The following is a 19,697-nucleotide window of genomic DNA, read 5'->3' as shown; positions in this document are numbered from 1 at the left end:
ATAGTAAATAATATGATTGGTAAAAGTGACAATTGGTAAAATACTGAACTGCAGTGAATTGACTTTTGTTCAACAATGCAGAAATTCAGTTAGTAAAATAATACAAGATGTCTTTGATTGTAATTTTAAGATAGAAAAATTTTCATGTTTTTCAGAAGATATTCATCTTCAATGTTGGAGAGAAGCAAAACTAATAAAATACACAACTGAAAGTCCTATCTACACAAAAGCATTTGCTCTTCTGCAAAGGAAGATTTGAGCCTCTGAGCGGTCAATAGCTGCTCACCATAAGCAAAAGTCTGGTTTGAACTGTATCAGTGAATACATTATAAACAGAATGCCAGCATCATGAAGGCGGCATTTGTCCTAAGGTCAAGGTTGTACTTAATTGTCCAGTTTTTGAATGCATATAATCGATAGAATAAAAAACCCTGTGGTTCTGACCAGGTTTGGTATTTTCTATAACATACTACCTGGAACTATTTCTTACAGATCAGGTCGTAGTCTACCATCTCTGCTGTTTTAATTGGCTTTCAAGGTAACACAGAATAGAATGTAAATTCATTATAAGATAGAAGTATTGTACTAAGTATTGTACCAAGTTGTACTGAAAGGAAATATTTATAATTCTCTTTTTTTGGAGAGAAAATACACCTGAAATGGGAACTCAGGTATCCTTTTCCCAAATTCAGGACAATTTTTTAAAGTGGTAGCAACCTGAGTTTTCCAAATATCCTTTTTATAGTAATCGCATTGCTGGATCTTTGCACTTTACTGACCCTGTGGTCTATTGCCTGCTTTGTAGCAGATTCGCCACTACAACCATTAAAAAGTAGCTGTGGAGCACTATTCTAATCATGTGGGCACTGCTTAATCCTCTGATCGAACCTGAATAAATCTCCTTGGATGCCATGTCAATCTGTTTGGGATTTGCAAGCTGGCAGGCCACCCAAATACAAATTAAAGTAATGTTCTACCTGGAAAAAAACATCTGCCTCTCTCAGTAACATCTACCACTCTATTCCAAGGCGAGTAAAGATCAGGCAGCTGTGAATATCACTTTGGAGATAGAGGGCATAAATATTTGACTTTAAGAATTTATATTCTTGATTTGCTAACTACAAAACTACAAGTCCTTGGCTACATTCAAAGGTCTCATTTTTGCTCTTACTGGTAATTCAGAAGGATAGCTTTTGCCTAGTATTATTTCTTTATATATATATTTTTTGGCTATACCAATTATTTTTAGACTGTGTTCTGTCATTCCAAGTATGTATCCTGAACCCTGAAATTGTTGGGATTTCAGAATATTTACTATATTTGGATCTTACAAACTCCCACAGCTCTTACTTCATCTCTTTATATTTTAACCCTCTCTGTCCCCAAATTACTATGTAACTGTTTTCAAAGGTATTTATTTGCCACTCTTCAAATATGTGAGGCACTTGTATGGAGAAAGAATGCCCGTATCTTCTCTCTCACCAAATTTTAATGAGTAAATCTGTGCTCCAGGTTCTTAGCATATATCTTTCAACTGTGAAATAAGATTATCCAAGTTATTTTTGTATGTTCACAATTCAATATCTAAATTTACTCTCTTTAGACTTTGACCTCTCTTTCTCCTTATTTCCTTAAAATCTCACGTCTTTTTGTACTCTATCTTCTACATTTCTTTAACAGAAAAATTGTAAGTGTGTGTACAAAAAGTGTGCAATCCACTTATATTTACCCCGCTCTTAGAATTCATAATGAAATCTTACATACCAGATCACCATTTTAGTTATTTTATTATCTCTCTGCAATAGCTCTGTGGAAGAAAGACTTTTAAAAAAAAGTACAAATCCCCACGTGCACTGTATATAATGAAACTATAAAATATTATTAACAAAGGCACTTAATGAATTGACATTTTCGAAGTTAGAAAGGTGGAACACTATAGAAACTAATATCTGCATAATTGAAAATAATGAGCTCATTACAACTATCAAATAAAACTTACGGAGAAATAAAAAACCCCAACCCTTGACTTTATTTTACTTGTGTGTTTGATGGTATAATGATGGATTTTCTGTTAGAAAAAAGCAATTGCCAAATTAAATGTTCCCACTTTCTGTTCTCAGAAGTGGATTTTCTTCTTCGTTTAGTTACAGGTGAAAAAAAGCCCTAGCTAGCTTTTGAGCTCATTGAAGATATTTAATTTGAACTTTAAACATTGTTTGAGGTAAAATATCTTACCATGGTTGTCTCTGCAATGGATCCAAAGCTGTTTATGAATATGTTGCATGTGACATTAACTGGAGGGCCTGCAAAAGAAAAAAAACCACCAGTCCCTGTTCCAGAATCATTGCTTATTGAGTGACTGTAAGATATAAACCATTATGAAAAAATATTTATTTATTTAGGAGGAAATAATGTTACATTAACAACTCATTTAAAGTAAAATGAAATAGAACAGTTTCTAATAATTTTCCTTTTGATTTTTCTCAAAGGTACACTTGACTGGCCAGTTCTAGCAATTTAAAAAAAGAGAGAAAGTTCATTATAAACTTACATAGATGATTTTATGCAAAAAAAAATCAACATCTTATTTGAAATGGATAGTAAAAAATATTTTTATGTGTGTTTCAGTGAGCAATGTATGTCACTTCTTACAACAATTAGGGGAAAAAGTGACCTTTTTTCACTCAAGACAACTGCTACAGTTAGTGTTATCTGCCATCACTGGTAACAGAAATACATTATTGTTGTTCTTATCTCTACTGCTTACTGGAACGAATGTGGATAGGAAAGAATGACTTAGATTCTATTCTCATTTCTTTTAAATTCACAAAATTCTTAAGAATCCATTTAAACTGAATTTTCTGTTACCATGGGTCTTCAGTCAACTGTTGTTCTATCTTATCTTGCATTTGTGAAGCATCAGTAGTGGCAGAACAGTCATTATGATAACTGAACAATGAATCATCTCTTCATGGAAAAGGTTTCAAATTATTTATCTGAAAGTCTCTGTAAAAAATAGAATTGTGGTCAAGCATACTAATTCCTCCATTATTTCTTATCAATTTCAGTATGTGTACAGCAGAAACAAAGTTTTTCCACCACAAGGTTTTTCTGTCACCCTCTTGCACCTTGACATTCTTCTATCAATAATCCAGCTCAGCACTGGGGAATCTGGTTTCTTTTTGCAGGTGTAAGCAGTCACTAATAATCACAGATCTACACCTGGAATTTGAGGACTGGTCTAATAAATCCTTATGTAATATTTCTTTTTTAGGGCCACTGAAGTAAGAAGCTGCTCTGCCACTTCTGATGGTTTGCAACTAACAAAATCTAATGTGACCAATAAACTTGATATTAAATACTTGAAGAATCAGAGCATCCTTTGAAAATTCTGCCAACAGGACACAACTTGGAACACCCAGCTTTCTTTCCTCGAGGCAATAATTGTTTGGAAGCACTGTATGGCAATTGCAGCAAAAAATCACTATGGGTGCTTCATCATTATGATGCACAAGACTACACCTGTGAAGCAGAATTCTCAGGTAAGAAGGTATCACTCTGTAGTCACTTTGACACTATTTTTACTTTGATACTTGATTAATTATTTAGAACTGTTGAGCATATCAAATACTTTTCAGAATTCAGTAAAAGCTTGACACTGACAACTCCTGAAAAGGATCAAGAGAAAAAGAAAAAGCAGGGAAGATGAACAAAGGCAGAGTCACTAAAAACTATCAGGGAGAAAACTGTATTTCCCAGCTATGTTAGATAATTTCTTTGCAAGGCAGCTTTCCTTCCAAATGCTTTCGTGTTGTAGTACTTGTCATAATTTCAAATTTGGTATGATACTATCTTGTTTAAAATAGTACTATGCTTTAAAGTGTAAGTTTACTGTATCAACAAACATAGTTACTTTTATAAAGAAAAAATCCAAAATCACTACAATGCTGATGCTTAATTTCAAAAGCAGCATTTAAAAAAATTAACAGCTAGTTAAAAAGAGCATAAAAGGAGAAGCTAAAAGCAGATTTCAATTAGTTTAGAGACTACTTAAAGATACTGTGTTGAGAGTAAAAATGAACTTCCCAAAACATGGTCAAAAAGAAGCATAAATGAAGCTGTTAAAACTGGAAGTCATATTCAAACACAGGGACTCAGGCAAGTTGAACATAGATTAAAGACAGGCAGAAAAAAAATAGAGCTGAAACTCACTAGAGACAGAGAAGCTAACAACGGTAACTATCTGCAAGATGTTAAAAATAGAATTCTGCCAAGATCTGGAAGATGAAGTCAAGAAAAGACGATTAATGTATAAAAGTATCCATGAAAGTGAAGAGGGTCAAAGCAGAAAAACTAAATGAAGCCTTTGTAGCAGCATTTATCTCCAGTTGCAACTGTGTCCAATACTGGAGCCATTCTGATGGAAGATTTGTGTGAGGACTGTAGAAGACATTTCAGATGAAGTGAACAGGAACAAACTGACAGGCTGAGGTGATATCAAGCCAGACATTATAAAAATCTTTGCAAAATTGTGGAAATAGGAAACACCGTGTCAGCTATCACCTGTGTCAGTTTTGTTATCAGTGGAAATGTGTACCATGTCCAGCAAGTATAACTTGAATTAAAAGACAGACTTCAGGTATGATGGTTGATGATGTTGACAATGAACTTTTATCCCTATAAACCTTACCTCTGTACTGCCCACACTGGTAGAAATGATGTGAAGTGTTACGATTAAGAGATATGGATTAATATTATTTTTGCTGAAATAGCAAGTCTCAGATCTACTGAAGCTTTCTGAAAGAGCTGATAAGCATGTGGACAAAGGCAATATAATTAACTTAAATAAATATTAATTTTAATTGTAATATATAATTAAATTAATTAAAACAGTATATTTGGATTTTCAAAAACTTTTCAACATGATCTTTTACCAACAGCTTTTTAAGGGTATTAGTCTTGATGAAGTGAGAGACAGTCCTCTTATAGGCCTTTTGCTTTAAACCTATTTAATGTTAGGAATAAATAGCCACTTTTCAAAGTGTGAGGTGATTGCCGGTGAGTTCCCCCATGGATCTGCACTGAATCTTTGTAGTTCAATATTAATGACCTAGAAAAGAAGACTTAGCAATATAATTTTGCTTCTGGTATAAGATTATTTAGAGTGGTTGTGTATAAAGCTGACTGCAAGGAGGTGCAGAAAAATCACAAAATACTGAGCTATCAAGCAATAAAATATTTGGTGAAGTTCAGTGTCAGTCAAATGCCAAATAATCCTACTGATGGGCTCCAAATTCACAATTTCCATGCAGAAAAGAGAGGCTACGTTAATTATGGATGGTTCTCTGGAAGAATGCATTGTAATCAATAAACGTAAGAGAATGCAGAGAGATACATAAAAATAATGGACCATCATACAAGTAGATTATGAACTTCCATCTTGAATACTTAAAAATTTCTCTTCTGTCCGCCTCAAGAGGACATATTAGGGAGATAAAAGATGTCAAGAAGTCAAACAAGGATCACGAATTCTATGAAATGCTGCTGCACAAAACCAGCTTAAGTAGAACAGGACTCTTCACATTGGAAAAGGGATACAGTAGGGAGTGATATATAAGCATATAAATCTGTAAAGATCAAAAGGAAATAATCCTTTTCCTTAGTTTCTCAATATGTCACATGGCAATAAAATCAGTAAAATAGTCACCTAATTCAAAGCAAACAAAAATTTATACTTTTCACTATTCCAAAACATGAAGATTTTATTGCCATAAAATACTAGAAAGGCCAAAAATATAAAGACCTTCCAGAAGTGATCAAAAGAACATATTTACTAAATTAATTTTTTCAGTCAAGTCCTGGCTTAAGAAGTTCCTAAGCTAATGACTGCTGAACACTGTGTGACAATACCAGGGCAAGGAACACTTTACAGTTTCCTATGTAAATCCCCAAATTTCCACCTTAATAGATTGTTATCAATGGTGCAACCTGGGCTGTATAGATTTAAAAATATAACACCTCTTCTGTATCAGGTTAATTCCGAGCATCTTGAGGCCCTGACAATTTTTAGACATGGATTACATAATTATGTCCAAACTTGAAAGACAGTGAAGTATTTCCCATATTTACAGGAACAGATATAGTCTGGGATGTAGAACAGCTGAGTAAGAGAAGCCCTTTGCAGTAGGTTTGATGTACTGGAAATAAGAAAATTTTGCAACTGGAACAAAGATTTTACAAGAGTTCTTAATTTTCTGTTTTATTTCATAGCTAAATAAATATCAACAGTCTTCTCTATCATTTCTGTTGAACAAGAACAGATATGCAGAATTTCTTATCCAAAATCAGAGCACTCAGACAAAATATATAATTGTGTGTTATTCACTGAGACTACTTATGACTAAAAGATGGTAGCTAAAAATCTTGCCTACATAGGAATTTTATTGGAAGAACAAAGGATTTTAAATGATTGTCTGAGTTCTCTTATTAGTACTCATTCTGTTTCTTTAAAACTGTTGCCAGATTAAAAACTGAAAAAGGCATTAAGCCCCAGCACTTGTTCTAGGACTAATAAAACTAACCAGAAAGTGGCAAAGTCACTTAGAGAGACACTTATTCTTAGTGACAAATCTGAATCATTCTGGGCAGATTTGTTCAAACTGCATAGCTGTCTAGAAGATTTAGAATGTACACTTTTCGAAAAAGAACAATGTCAAATTAGGTTTTGTCTCTTTAAATTTCAATAGTTACAAAACAAGGCTCTAAGCCTTTTGAATTATACTTTTAAGAAATACTGTATTGAATTTGTTAATCTCTAAACCATCTGCCTGTTCTTCACTGTAGTCCCATCAGAAGATTGTGATTGTACCGTGTCCATGACAAACTCCAAAATCCAATCCCCAAATCAGCTGAAGAAAAACTGCAATGCTCAGACTTTGCCTGAGGTCTTCTTTTGCCCAGCACAGCTTTACCTTAGGTTGAACCTGCAGTCTGCAAGCTAAAGAGTATACTGTGGCAATAAGTCAAGGTAACTATAAGGACTAAAAATAATTTAAGAGCTACCATTCATATAAAGTAATTTTAGAAATAGTGTTTTGCATTACTTTGTAAATATTGTTTCATACAACTCTCCAGGACGCCAGGCACTAGAACATTCTTCAAAGTAGTTCTGGCAAGGAAATTCCAAGGCCATCAGGGATATTGATCACTGTTGTAAATCTTTTAGTGATCTGTTTGAATTTCCAGTGCACTTTTATAATTTTCTGGGAAATATCAGCACTGGTAATTTATTAAAAGCAAAGCATTTCCAGGTTCAGTAATAACTTTAGATATACAGCACCAACAGTTTATAGCTTACTGGTGAGGAAGTAATTTGACAGACTACATGCTTGGTCCTTATGAATCAGTCTGGGCAAATTCTGGCAAAACCAGCAAATAGCAATGGCTTTAGAGTCATAACCACTTAAGTTTCTGGGACTTGGAGATGTCCAAAAATTATAAAATTTAGTGCTGAATAAGAATTAAGATGGAAAGGCAGTGACAGATGACTTAGAGGAGGAAGGCCCATCTCCTTGAAGGAAAATTTTTGTAGTAAACATGGAGTAAAACCCATGTGAAATGTTAGAGCTAAGAGGATATCTTGGACTCAAGAAGACGGGCATAAGAGGAGGCAGCTACGGCAAAGAAAAAATAATATAATTTTTATTCACAATAGGTTTATTCTTTCAAAAAATATTTCTATTCTGGAGAATTTCAAGACTGATAACTTGGTTAAAAGATTCAGAAATAGAGTTAAATATAGTTCCACCATAGAGTTATTGGAACTCTTTGCTTTCTGAAAAAAGAATAGTCAAATTTACCTAAACTTCTCAGACTGCAAAGATTAGAATGAATGGTATTCATCTGTATAATAGTCTGTATATTTGTATAATAATATTGTTTGCATAATCCTTCATTAAATACTCTTGTTTAGCATGGCTGAGTCTGCATAGTAGGGTTTGCTCTAAGACCTTGGGAAGATGTAATCATTGCATTTGCAAGCTTTAGACTTCCAGTCTTCTTTGAATCTCCTTTGTCTTGTTTGAATCACCTTTGTGATGAGTGTGTGAAAGGCACACGCCAAGAGACAATTCCAGGTATTGAGCACCTGCAGTTTCAGTGGAGAACGGAGAAGATGAAAGATGGTCCCTTTTGCCATTTCAAAGCACAACTGGGGCACAGGAGCGAGGAATCTAATTTGGTGATAGATGTGGTAACCAAGATAAGCTCTCTTGAGTTTGACTCTGATGGTCATATCATTAACACACCCTTCTAGTTATGATCAGGCAGCTATGAGGATCTTGTCTCTCTTTCACAGAACTTGCTTTCTGGAGTGCTTCAGGCTATGGTAATCCAAGGTGGGAATTTGAATTCATTAACAAACATTTCAGAAAAAAAAAAAACAAACCCCATTAGACAATTCAAATTTAGTGATAAGCTAAATTTTTGAAAGGTCTGCATATGGGCAGCTGTGAAAATGACAAGAATAGAGCATATTGCTACTGAAATGAACTGTGATAGCAAAGAAAGGCAAGAGACACTTTTTTATTTTCAGTGAGTGTACTTCTTCATTTTCATATTTATTCTAGAAACTGCATTTGTGTGAGAAGAAATACTGAAATGCTGAAAGTCTGGGTTTGAAATTACCTTTGAAATTTGGTCTGATCCTTGCATCGTAGCCCGACATCCTGCCCATTAGCTTATCCAGGAAATCAGATGGTGACATTGGCATGCTACGAGATCTTGCACTGTCTGTTTCCTTTGTGGCTACCAAGCTAACAGCAAGGAAAAACAAACAAAGAAATGGAACAAAACATTTTGTTAGAGATTTTGTTACAGAAATTAATTTTACACAGCCAACCACTTCGTTCATTCTTCTAAGAACAGGAAAATAGGAAAGCTAAGATTGCCTTTCAAGCTAGTTTATGCTTCAAAAATAGTACTAGCGAAGAAATGGAAACAGTAAGTTCTTTTTATATCTGTCATTTTATAAGCAAATTTTATTTTGCTAAGCTGCATAGTTATAAGTTGCTTTCACCTCTTCCTCAGGACTTCTGGAGATTAATAACACTTCCAGTCAACAGTGATCAATGCATTATCACAGAGTTAAACAATGTCATCTACCAAGTAGCTGTGCATGTGGAATGCCATAATCTGGAGTCTACTCTAAGACTGGACTGTTTAACTGAGTGCAGTGTAATAGAAGACTAGATCAGAAAAAAAAAGTAGTGAAGATCTTTTATAGAATAGTTACTACCGCCACCAATTTTTGTTCAGCCAATGTTTTATGTTGATACTTATACATAATGCAACATACCAAACAATCTCTTGGCAAATGGTATTCTTTAACATCGTCTTAGAGGTTTGTTTTCTGTTAAAACAAAAGTGACTGCTACGGTGGTAAAAAAACCCCAACTTACTGAAGGAACTATCTTAGGGCAAAATTTTCATCTCAGGGCCACGTGGCAAATGTCATCTCATATAGCCTTCTCTCCATACATGTGCAGAACTCCCACTGACATTCTAAAGTGTGCTCTGCACATGTCAAGAGAGAAGAGTATCGGCACTGCGATCAGCCATGTGGACCTGAAGAAAAGGTCTTTATTGTCATGGAACTATTTCTTGAGTGCTGGCCAACACATTGAAAAAAACAACACAGTAAATATATATATAAATGAAATTATGAGTAACATTGTGATACACAGTGCAACTAAAACCATTTGTGGATTTTGGAGTCTCAAAAAAGATAAAGAGCTTTCCTGTTTGTGCTGACTTCTAGTCAAAAATCTATTGCAGAAGGATGTGAATCTCTTTTACTTACCCACTTCATTGTCTCCTGTTAATTTCAATTCACTTTTTTAAGAAATGCTTAAGTATGCCTTTGTTTAGAAGTAAATACACGGAATAATGTAAAACTCTTAGTAATTTTCTAACTCATAAAAAACCTATGATGAACTTTGCTTGTTAAGAATGGATAGAGTTCCCAAACGGAAAAATTCCGTACAGGTATGTATATATGGAGATGCCATTTGCGCATAAGTGTAGTTTGGGAATGTAATTTTTTCCTCCCAAGACTGTGTTACTCAGGACATGAAAAGTTACAGTTTTATGGCAACTTCCATTTAGAAGGCCTACTAAAAAATCTGTCTCCAAATTTGAAATTTGGATTTAATATCTTAAATCAAAAATTATTTCGTATTAAGTCTTGAGTGTTACAAATTTGGACTTGCACAGCATATGAACAGAGAAACCTCTAGAATGCTGGGATTTACTCATATTTTAATTAAAATCAGCAACTAAGTCTTTTAATGGTAATGTTAACTGAAATCAGAGAGTTAAAAATCCTTCTGCTTATTTGCTTATCTAGTGTTTATTCCATTCTATGTGTAAGTTGATTTGCATAATTTTAGATTGTTCAAAATTTCTAAATTGTTGGATATTTCTAAATTGTTCTGAATACTTTGGTATCTCTTTCAGTATTATCTTTCAGTAAGAATGTTTCTTTAGTCTCCTTCACTAGCTAACCTAGTTCTTTAGTTCTTCCTGTAGCTGGAGAAAGTATTGTCCTTTCTGAGAAAGTACATACTTTTTCTAGTTCAATTTGAAATTATCCTATTGGCCTCTGACATAATTTTCATTATCGGTCATTCTGAATGTATCTGATCCATCACATTATTGCAACTTGTAGTCATTTATATTTCTATAAAACACCATAAGTGGTTATAAAGCAAATAAAATATGAAAGTCCAATTACACTTCGCTGGATTTTATCTATTTTCAAGGCAGGAGAATAAAGTTACTGTGTATGTACATATATATATACACACATATATAAAACACTTAGATTTCTTTCTTATACTTTTCTATAAGAAAGTTACATTTCTATTCTATAGGGTGTACCGAATTCATACACTACACGATATATATATCCTATATTTTTATTCTGGATATAAATAAATTCTCCACAACACAAATATAGAAAGGCCAATTGTTAGCTTCAATTTCAATATCAATACTCTTTCTCTGAATGGAGAATTTGTTTGTCCTTTTTTCACTTCTCTGAACTTTTTCTAAATCTTTCTTTGTTGTACTTGTAGTTGTTGCTGTTAAAGGCTGCCATGGAATAGAGTACTTTGAAATTAAGGTAAGTAATACTGAACAGGAAAAATAGTAATAGCTATAACTATGGATTTTCTCAAAGTGGCATTTACCTTTTTGTATGATAGTATCATTAATATTTGCTTTCATTAGTCAGTGAGAAGTCTCAGAATATCTTGGATAATTTTATTATCTCTTTCTGAAAACAGTATATTCAGCATAAATAATACATTTTCTATAAGCAAGTTTTATTTTAGAAATCAGGTGTAATTTGTAACTAAATATTTCTTCAAGGAATATTTTCCCTTTTTCTCAGATTGGTGTGTTACTCAGTAAAAGCTGGTTGAGCACTGCAGAATTCTGCCCTTTCATTATTTTGAGAATACTGTTGGACAAATAATAATTTCATCTATCTGAGCAGATTTGTGGAAAGCTTTTTGAGTTAAAAAGGAGCAAGACTTGGTAATATAGTAAAACCCGAGTAAGGCGGTGGATTTTAGGAAGGCCTACCTGGCAAAGTATGGGTTTTCTGCTTACAAATTAACATAAATATTAATTCTTCATGGTAAGACTTCTTCAGTTTTATGGTACGATGCTTCTGAAAAATAAGCCTCTGGCTAAGTGGTTAGAGAAAGTTACACTCTTTTCATGAAGTATGTGTTTAGCTCCATTTAGTGTTAATGCACATAGCTTCCTCCTTGATACATAACTGTTGCATACTTCCAGGAATGGTTTTGCACACGTCTAGAGGGAATTTACTCTGACCTGTCATTTTTTTTAAATAATAATTTGTGCACGGATTTTCTAACAGGTAGAATTACAAGAATTTAATATTATCAAAACTTTTATACTGTGGTGCATTCAGAAGTAAGCTACAATAGACTTGTGGTTAACATTAAGTCATACAACTTTAAATTACCGAGAAGGGAAGCTGTACATTTTTGTTCACAGGCAAAGGCAATTAAGGCTTCACATTGCTGAAGTCTTTTACTGGAGAGAGATTATAACCTCCCAGTCTTCTGGTCTATTCTTATTTTACCAGGAAAAGTTACCAACAAGAATGCTAGCCCTGGTAGTGATTCTATGTTGTTCCTGTGAACTATTGGTAAATATTAATAACAATTACAAGGATTTAAACCATCTTCAAATTTCAGACTTCAAGACACTTTTCTGAATGTGTCCTGAACATCTTTACAATGTAAATTAAGCCTTACTAAACAATTAAAAAGAAATTTGTTAACTAAAGTAGTGGACAAAAATAAAGAAAAAATGGAAAATGTTGTCAAATAATGTATTTGAAAAATCATTTGTGACTGGCTGAATTTACACCTTCAAAAGTTAGGGTAAGAAGTTTTGTTCCAAATAAGCTGTTATACAAAACCAGGCATGAACAGAAAATTAGAATCACAAGAACCGTAATTCACAGAATCACAGAATCACAGAATGTTAGGGATTGGAAGGGACCTCGAAAGATCATCTAGTCCAATCCCCCTGCCGGGGCAGGATTGCCTAGACCATATCACACAGGAACGCGTCCAGGCGGCTTTTGAATGTCTCCAGAGAAGGAGACTCCACAACCTCTCTGGGCAGCCTGTTCCAGTGTTCAGTCACCCTCACCGTAAAGAAGTTTTTCCTCATATTTAAGTGGAACCTCCTGTGTTCCAGCTTGCACCCATTGCCCCTTGTCCTGTCAAGGGATGTCACTGAGAAGAGCCTGGCTCCATCCTCTTGACACTTGCCCTTTACATATTTATAAACATTAATGAGGTCACCCCTCAGTCTCATGTCTTTCATCTATTCTGTCTGTTAAATCAGTGTTCACCTAAAACCTGAGGTTTTAGGGTTTTTTATGAGGTTTGCATAATGCCTTGAAGACTGTCAAGTTGGAATTTCACAGACTGAGACAGGAAAACATCCTGAATTACAGGTCTGTGACAGTGCGTGACCTACCAAAAGTCATATTTAAGTCAGAAACTGTTAGGCTAATCTGACAACATTTACAGTGGGATATAAATCTTAGTAAGAAGCAGCCTGGCACAGCCAAGATGAATTTTCTCTAAACCAGCACCCACATCCTAAATTCTAGATAAAAAGCTGCTGTAGGGACTTGTAGTAAGAATGGTGTTCAGCACTGCCATCTATGAACTAGAAAGAAAATACAAAATCATTGATGGTTTAAAAGAACGAATTGAAAAAAATTGACAGTTATAAACATCGATGAGGGCAAGAAAATAACTTAAGTTCAGTCCATTTAAGTAGAACAGTTTAAAACAGACAGAGAAAGGATATTAAGTGACATATGAATTGGGAAGGTGGGCAGAACTGGAGAAAGCAGTGAGTCTGAAGAAGGATTCAGAATTCACATTGAACAACTCAGCACTATTGTGGTAAAGTTCTCACTGCGCTACTCTGTTATCCATTGGTGTGGAAAGAGTGAAAGAGTGAGTAGGAGCATGAAGGTCACTTATTATTTTATATTGTATTAATGAGACCAGTTCAGGGACATTACATCAAATTCCATCTCCAAGTTTTAAAAGGACATTAAAGTATTAGGAAAGGTACTGAACAAAGCCACTAAACCATGATCTGTGATTTAGGGAAATTTCCTTACAGTAGGAGACTTTAAGAGTTCAATCTGCTTAGTTTATCAAAAAGCAGATTGAAAAATAACATCATTGAAGTATATAAATACCTCAAAGGGACAGAAAATGTTGGACATTTATCTAAAGAAGAACAGCAGAATAAAAAACAATGAGAGACAGACAAATTCAAATGGGAATTTAGGCACACAGTTTTAATAATAAACGTAACTAAACAGATCAAACTGTACCAGCCAAGAGAGTACAGCTTTCTGGAAGAAGTGACTTAGCAAAATATAAGGTATTGTGTTTCATATATGGGTAACTTGGTGAAAAGAAATGACCTATGATATATAGAAAAGCAGGCTAAATTCAGAGTAGACATTACAAATCTCATGCAGAAATCTTCAGATTGCCAAAAGATACATTACGGACTTCACAGAATCACAGAATCAACCAGGTTGGAAGAGACCTCAGGGATCATTGAGTCCAACCGTTGCCCTGACACCACCCTGTCAACTAGACCATGGCACTGAGTGCCATGTCCAGTCTTTTCTTAAACACATCCAGAGATGGTGACTCCACCACCTCCCTGGGCAGCCCATTCCAATGTCTAATAACCCTTTCTGAAAAGAAATTCTTCCTAATGTCCAACCTGAACCTCCCCTGGCGAAGCTTGAGGCTGTGCCCTCTTGTCCTATCGCTAGTTGCCCGGGAGAAGAGGCCAACTCCCACTTCACTACAGCCTCCCTTCAGGTAGTTGTAGACTGCAATAAGGTCACCTCTGAGGCTCCTCCTCTCCAGGCTAAACAACCCCAGCTCCCTCAGCCATTCCTCGTAGGTCAGACCCTCCAGACCCTTCACCAGCTTGGTCGCCCTCCTCTGGACTCGCTCCAACACCTCAACATCTTTCTTGAAGTGCGGGGCCCAGAACGGCACACAGTACTCAAGGTGCGGCCTCACCAGTGCCGAGTACAGAGGGACGATCGCTTCCCTAGACCTGCTGGCTACACTATTCCTAATAGAGGCCAGGATGCCATTGGCCTTCTTGGCCACCTGGGCACACTGCTGGCTCATGTTTAGCCAGCAGTCAATCAGCACCCCCAGGTCTCTTTCCGCCGGGCTGCTTTCTAACCACTCTTCTCCCAGCCTGTAGAGCTGCATGGGGTTGTTGTGGCCAAAGTGTAAGACCCGGCACTTGTTCTTGTTGAACCTCATGACTTGAAGAGGTTAAGGAAGGGAAGCAACGGGCATAGTTCAAAGTGGAAAATTATGTATTCTCAGAGTCCTTCTATGCTGAGGCTGGGTTGCAGGCTTGCAGGTGTCTATACTGTAACCTGTAATCTGGGCTGCAGGTTATGGGTGGTAATGTTGGCCCATTTTGCTCAATTCCTTTCACAGCTGGGTATTTGAATTACCAAGTAGTTGTATGAGCATCATCTCCCTGAACAGTACGGAATTAAGCTCCAGCATGGAAACTGCACTTGAGCTGCCCATAAACTACAGCAGGTTAAAAATCAGATTGACCTTACTAGGAAAAAATGAGCTAATGTTCTATCTCTGGCCTGCACCTGCAAAGAGGAAATAATTTTAAGCTACATGATAACGTTGTCATGAAAGCAAATGGATATGAAGATAAATTTAGATCATAAATTAAAAGACTTTCAACTACTGAAACACTTCAGTTCAGGAAGAGTTTAGCACTTTGAGTAGAGATAAAAAAGCCCTGTGTGTTTCAAGATGGAGCTAGATAAGGATATTAGGATGCTGTGACATGTATGACTGAGATTGCAGGTGATGGGACTCAGTCCTTTCCTAACCCTTGTGCTGAGGATATATTTACATTTTTATTGATTCCTTTATGTGTTTAAAATAATTACCACTACATAACTCTGAAAAAAAATATATAGTTAACATAGCTATGCAGCCAGAGCACCAACACCTACAGAATTTAAATGGAAGATATCATCTAGCAGCTGGCAATTTAACTAGCAAGAGAAAGCACGTGTCATGAATCTGTGCTCCTGAAATATCTTTTTAAAGTAGGCGTGTTTGTGAGAGAAAACCTCACTCTCTTCTCTTCCTTTAAAACAAAATGATTGAGAAAAACTCCTCAAAGGGAATTTCACAATCTCCATAAATATTTCCTTCTGTAAAACATTTGAAGCTACAAAAATCAAATTGCTTTCCCATATTTTTTTGGAGAACCACTGTATTCCTACTCACAAGCTGTCTCTTTTCTATGATCTGCTCAAACTTCTGCACATTTTTACCAAAGCACAAAGAAAGGAAAGGAACTTTACAAATGAAAGTGCTTTATATATGCTTTGTTTTAAAAGGTATATTTTCGGAAGTAGTTTCAATCATACTGCCTTCGAGACTTTTGTATCAGGTGTGTGCTACAGAAAGTACTGGTTTTCACTGATTTCTCCTCTCTCTTGTAAACTTTGATCTTCAAGGTGGGTTTGTAAAAATCACTTTCAGTGTGTTGTTTCAGCCTTAAAACATACCTATTTATTTTAAAATATTGAAGAAAAGAAGTAATGGGCTACTATCAACACTTGTATAAGAAAGGTTGTAGCTCTCAAGAAGAGCTTAATAAGAACAATATAGACAAAATGTCGAGGAAGAAATTATGTCATACACCATTTGCTGACTCTTCCCAGTTTGTTGCTGCAACAGGTGGATGACAGAGATAAAGAGTATGGTGTGCTGTAATGACACCTTCCACTGGAAACTTCCCAGAGAGAAGTTTCCAAGTCCAAGTTAGAGCACTCTCCTAATTTACCCAAGATATTCCAGTCTCACTAACTTACTTTTGAATACATTTGATACAAATTATCTTTGAATTGGATGGTATGTTCATTTTCCTCCTTCCATAGTTAAGATACCTATGTATTTTAACTTGAATATCTTATATTAACACCAACTTACTGTCATAGTTGGCTTGCTGATTTTTATCATCTGATCATAAATAGCTTCTTTCATCTCAAACACAATCCATCTTAGTCATTCAGAAAGGTAGTTTTGTATTTCATCTTACAATGCATACTACAGAGCTGTCATATGATGCTTTGAATGCATTATGATGGTCCAATAGCTCTTTCATTTTGTTACTTACTTTATTCTCTAAGACAGCAAATGTGGGAAGTGTGGCCAAACCCCTGGAGCAATTGGATCTTGTGTTTCTGGTCCATTCTCTCCAGCTGATGTTTGAATGTTTTTAATGCATTTTACATTAAAAAGCTTTGCAGAGAAGCTCAAATAAATTAATTACACACTCATAAAGAAAGCAAAAACTGCAACCAGCCAATATGCACTCATTTGCACCTCACAACCAGAAATACACAAAAGCATTTTAGTAAATTAATCTGAACCAGTACTTATTCACTGGTTCACCAATAACGTTAGGTGAATTAATCTCATGACTACTTTCCTTGATTCTGTAACATAAAGTAATGGTTGGTAGAATTAATCAATTTTATAAGAAAAATTACTCAGTATAACCATTTAATTAACAAGGTCTGCTAAAATGAAATGATCCTCAAATAGGTGGTGTCTGATAATTGCGTTTTGAAAATTGTGTAAGATTTTGTGGTACGAAGACAGTATTTAAACCTTCTGTGCAATATAGATCTCTTAATAAAATATATTTGGTATGATTAATGGGAAAAATGAACATTATATTTGAAGAGGTCAGAAGCATAGGATTTTTTTGTAAAGGTAGTGTCTCTAATTATGTGATCTATTAATTAAAGTAGGAATAGAACTAAAAAGATCAGAGTTTATAGTATGCAGAACTTGCACATGTTATTCCAAGAGTGAACGTAAACCTGTCAAAAATACCTTTTTGACAGAAGAATGTTCCAGAATGGGACAACTTAAAACAAAAAGCAACAAATGTTGACAAGTATGACCACTGAAGGCCTCAAGCCCATTCAAGTGAAAGTGTTTTCCGTGTTTGGATAAAAATAAATCCTACTCTTTCAGAAAGATAAAAACTGCTTTCATTTTTTAGAAAAAAAAGAAGACAATGTAAAGCATAAACAATACTAATTAGTTTGATTTTTCCAAATTTTTGCAGTTTCTCATTAAAATGCATTTTTTCAGTCAAGTAGCATGACACATATGTTCTTCTAAGGAGTGACATATTTAAATTGGCTACCTGAGACGGCTGTGTCAGAAGAGAAATGCAATTATCTGGTTTTTATTTCAATAAACAATTTTAACTTTTGAAAGCCTTGCAGATGAGGCAAATATTGTGGACTGGGAGCTCAGAAGGGGGGACAAATATGTTTTAAACAGATATTTTTAAAAATTGCAATAAAAGTTTAAGGCAATCTCTTCACTCTACTGAAAATTAAAATCCTTCACAGAAAACAGAGGACAAATAGACTTCTCTTATTGGAGGCAATTCATCAGCAATATTGATTCACGAAAAGCCAGGGCCATTCTGGAAAGCCAGGAGCTGTGTCACAGGATCACAGCTGCATGGATCCAGTCCTGAAAGTGACATACAGAATCAGCTGTCACTGCTGTCCCATTCTAGCTCACACAGAGAGAGTTTCTTCTGAGGAGCAAAACAAGACTCAAAATTTGGATCCTTCTCTGAATCATCTTTTGGAAGACTCAATCTCTTTATATTATCTACATTGTGAACCCAAGGTAACCAAAGCCCTAGTTTAGATGCCTGAATTAGGTAATGTTACCTTCTTCTACAGTTCAAGGTTAGTGCAAGGAGATAATTTCCTTCCAACTCCTTTCTATTCCAGCATGAAAATAATTCTATTTGAGCTTTATTGGTGAATAAATCAATTTCATTCTGAGGGACCAAAAAAAAAAAAAAGTGAGTTTCCAATGGTGAAAGAGTAGTGGAAGAGGGTGACAGGTACTAAACCCAAAGACAGCAAATGAAGGAGAAAGAATTAAGTTTGCAATGTCTCAAAAAAGACTGAGATTCCAAATGCTTTTCCTATTATTTCTATTAAAAATGACAATAATGTGTTGCTTGCTAAAGCTGAAATTTCTTTTATTTGTTGTAGGTTATGAAGCTGACAGTTCCTAATGCAATGCAAATGCATATTTTCATATGCTGCAATATTTTAGATAACAATAATTGTATCAGATCAGAGAACTCTTGACTCACTTTTGCCAGAGAAAAGACTGTCACTTGAACTAACAGGAGCAGAAGCAATGTATCACCAAGATTTTAAAGAGGTATTTTCTAAAAATCCTCACAAGAATTTTAAATATTTTCTGTGACAGGTTAGATTTTCTATTGGTTTTTCACACTTTTAGTTTTCTCTAGTTGCCCTTTTATCCTCTTATAATAAGTTCAAATGGTCAGATTAATTTTTTGATATAATGCTGCAGAGATTACAGTAGAGTTACATCAGGACACATTTTCAGCCAAAGTAACAATTTTTATGCGCAACAAACAATAAATTTCCATTTTAAGATCACTAGTCATCCATTTCTTATTATTTTAGCAGTTAGAAGTGAAAACTATGTGAAAAATATAAGTGCTTGCATTTCAATGCAACTATAAAAAATGTCTTTTATATTTGGTAATATTTCATTTTTCTGTTTCAGTGACTGAAGCAACATTGCATTGTAGTGCTCTTTGTAGGTTAGGCAATGCTTACAAGCATTTTTTTATGAAGTTCCTCATATCTTTACGGTGTTATATTTTTTCCTTTTTATTAATACAGATGAGAATTCCTCCAGCCCTACAGTCTTCCTCCAGTCCTGTTTGTCATGGAACTAAAAGGGTATGATGTTTATAGCTTATTTACTTTATGTACTATAGTCTAAAAAGCTTTAGATTGCTATGGAGTGTTTCAGCTTTTCTTAACAGACAGAAAAAAATAGAGAATAATGGGGTTTTAAGTCTTCTGATTAAGTCACTCTGACATGATCACCATTCTACAGGTCAAAGGACTTTATATTCTAGAGGAGGCTAAATTTGTATATACTTGGTTT

The 19,697-nt window shown here is 35.0% G+C and overlaps 1 protein-coding gene across 4 annotated transcripts in view; it reads right to left on the bottom strand.

Moving 5' to 3' along the window:
- Positions 1-19,697, bottom strand: part of GLRA3 (glycine receptor alpha 3) — a 103,191-nt gene that overhangs the window by 73,058 nt on the left and 10,436 nt on the right. For 3 of the 4 annotated variants that reach the window (XM_068403640.1, XM_068403641.1, XM_068403642.1), the window contains exons 1-2: positions 8,686-8,770; positions 2,236-2,303 (exon numbers count right to left, since the gene is read on the bottom strand). In XM_068403640.1, coding sequence (XP_068259741.1) covers positions 2,236-2,303; positions 8,686-8,770 — 153 coding nt within the window. Of the gene's footprint in view, positions 1-2,235; positions 2,304-8,685; positions 8,814-19,697 lie in introns of those variants that run through there. The other variant, XM_068403639.1, reaches the window with a different exon arrangement.

This window comes from Nyctibius grandis, chromosome 6, assembly GCF_013368605.1.
Source record: "Nyctibius grandis isolate bNycGra1 chromosome 6, bNycGra1.pri, whole genome shotgun sequence".
NCBI lineage: Eukaryota > Metazoa > Chordata > Aves > Nyctibiiformes > Nyctibiidae > Nyctibius > Nyctibius grandis.
Note: the sequence above shows the minus strand (reverse complement) of the source record. Positions and strands in the feature narration are given on the sequence as shown.